General features: G+C 45.9%; 1 protein-coding gene across 1 annotated transcript; it reads right to left on the minus strand.

Moving 5' to 3' along the window:
• Positions 1–283: 283 nt before the first annotated feature.
• On the minus strand, positions 284–1399 carry LOC137428294 (uncharacterized). The gene is made up of 2 exons (XM_068118222.2): positions 665–1399; positions 284–511 (listed from the first exon to the last, which is right to left on the minus strand). The coding sequence occupies exons 1-2, from the start codon at positions 1397–1399 to the stop codon at positions 284–286; spliced, it is 963 nt and encodes a 320-aa protein (XP_067974323.2).
• Between the last annotated feature and the right edge of the window lie 949 nt (positions 1400–2348).

The following is a 2348-nucleotide window of genomic DNA, read 5'->3' on the forward strand; positions in this document are numbered from 1 at the left end:
TGTAGTATCTCGTCCATGGTAAATGTACTTGAAAATCGCAGTACCAGCCTGAATCACTGTTTCCTTGGTGGCTTCTGTGTCAAGGAAGATGTCGATGTACTCAGCCGCGTCCCCTTCGCAAAACCTAAAAAAAAGCACCAGGTCTATGTCAAGTAAAGTATAATGTAAAACAGAAATAAAATTATTATTATTTTTAACATTTATACTATGATGACAATGATTATAATTATTATTTTTAGTAGTATTAGTATTATTTGCCGACGTAATAGTAGTATTATCATTATTACCTGGCAAATAGAGTTGTTTTCCCATGACCAGCGATTGCAGAAACCGTATCACACCCCGTGAAGGCGTGACAGAAGAGAAGGGAGCTCTTCTGTGTTTCGGAGAGAGATTCTTTGATCTTTCGGACGTCATAAGAGCCGTTTGATGTGGTTAAGAAGAGTGGATGGTGGCTGTCTGAGCTATGGTGCACCAGCATTACCAGCACGTCTGCATCTTCTGCCCGCACCTGAAAATATAACAACATGTACAAAGCATAATGAACCGTTCAAGAACAGATTTAACTTTTCAACAGTGTGAATTCTCTTATTTTTTAATTACCCCATCTCCCCCCGGGCTCCATCCAATAGTTATACTAACTGAAGACACAAATGGTACTGACCTCAACAGAGCCATCTGAAGCAGCAGCCAATGCCTCTCTCACAATTGAAGTGTCAGCATCATTGTCACACTGCTCCACAGTGATGTGATGTTTTCGGAAGGTTGAAGAGAGAAGGTGGATGAGCTCACTCTTGTTATGAGTGTTGTCCAGAAACTTTGCTCTTGGGGTCCAGTTGGACATATCCGGTCGAATCTGGAGATTACAGCAGGAATTCTTGGTACGCCGGATGTGGTCGTGATATTTTGGTGATCTGCTGTAGCCATCAAAGACCACAATGATCTTCTGGGAGCAGCGGCCCAGATACTGCACGTAGCTCAGGTAACTGTTGGCGATCTCCTGCCAGGTCTGACGTTGTTCCCACTTCACCATGTAGACAAGCCATCCGCCATCAATTACGAGGGTGCAGCAGGGTTGGTTAGTCAAGTCAAGTGGATCAGTTAACGCCTTCAGGCTTGTATTTGAAAAGTCTGCCTTGTTTGCCTTGTTCATCTTCTGATCTTTGTTGCTGAACAGGGACAATGGGAAGGGAGTCAGCTCATACTGTAAGCTTGTCTCAACTGTCATATCCCGCTGGGCGAAAATGATCAGTCGGTTGAACAACTTTAATGAGTCAAGGTGAATCTTTTTCTCGTTGACCAAGGGAAATTTTCTTAGTGATGACAGGGCTTTTATCTTTGACTTGACATCCATGGTCGACGTCACTGACTGTCCATCCAGCTTGATCTGCATCTCCATCCCAACTTCAGCTGCTCTCTCAGCATTGACTGCGTCATCTCCAGTGCTTGTGAATCCTGTTGAGAAAGACACGAGCAACTCCTTGTCTCTATCGTTGTCGAATGGCTTGATCTTCTCAAACCATTTTAGGACAAGTTCAACTGCCTCTGCATCTCGCTTCATCTGTGTCTTGGCAAGGTCTCTGTGGACTGGAACATGTTTACTGACGTCCTCCTCCATCCGCCGGTTGACATCAGACAGGTGACTGAGGGTGAGCACCCAGCATTTGTGGCCAGAAAAACTGTTTCTCATTCTTCCTCTGCTCAGTCCACCTTGTGACTTGGCTGCCTTCATTAATGTCTGCTCAATGCAAATGTCACACCATGTGCCGGACCACTTATGACTTGAGTAACGGACAACGTTGTTCCCGTGGGCAGTGAGACGTTCTAAGGTGTCTTTGTAAGCAGGCAAAGTTTCTAGTTCCTTCATGAGTTGACAGTACAGCCGTGCGCCCTTGGCATACTGATGATGGCCTGCAGCGGCAAAGATGTGAAGCATCTTGGTAACAATGCAGGACAATGCTTTGCATCATTAGCATGGATTCTCTTCATCCAGCCATTCCAGTTGGAGTGTGGGAACTCAGGATCGTTGGCTTTGATCACCCACCCCGCTGCCCAGAGTGTGTCACCTGGAGTGAGGAGTGGCTGATCATGAGCCAGGGAGGAGGAAAGCTCAGCGAGGGGGAGAAACATGATCGCGTTCGTTCCTATCTGTTTCCTGTTCGTAAATGGAATAATCTTTACTTCAGTTCCTCTCAGGATCTTAGCTTTGTCGAGTGCCTTCAACTTCACCCGGGGGAAAGCTGCTGTTGTCTGTGGATCTGGCAAAGGTGGTGCCGGAGAGGTGACTTCGATCCAACCCATTGAGTGAAAGGGAGTGTTTCCGTGAATAGAGACAATGTTTAAATCTA

The sequence above is a fragment of the Myxine glutinosa genome, chromosome 5 (genome assembly GCF_964187855.1).
Source record: "Myxine glutinosa chromosome 5, kmMyxGlut1.1, whole genome shotgun sequence".
Taxonomy (NCBI): Eukaryota; Metazoa; Chordata; class Myxini; order Myxiniformes; family Myxinidae; genus Myxine; species Myxine glutinosa.

Bases quoted from the DNA above. Each gene is read 5' to 3' on its own strand.
- LOC137428294 (XM_068118222.2), bottom strand. From the start codon at position 1,399: ATGGAGATGCAGATCAAGCTGGATGGACAGTCAGTGACGTCGACCATG. The intron at 512-664 runs GTCAGTACCATT...TTATATTTTCAG, and splicing joins CTTCAGATGGCTCTGTTGAG to GTGCGGGCAGAAGATGCAGA.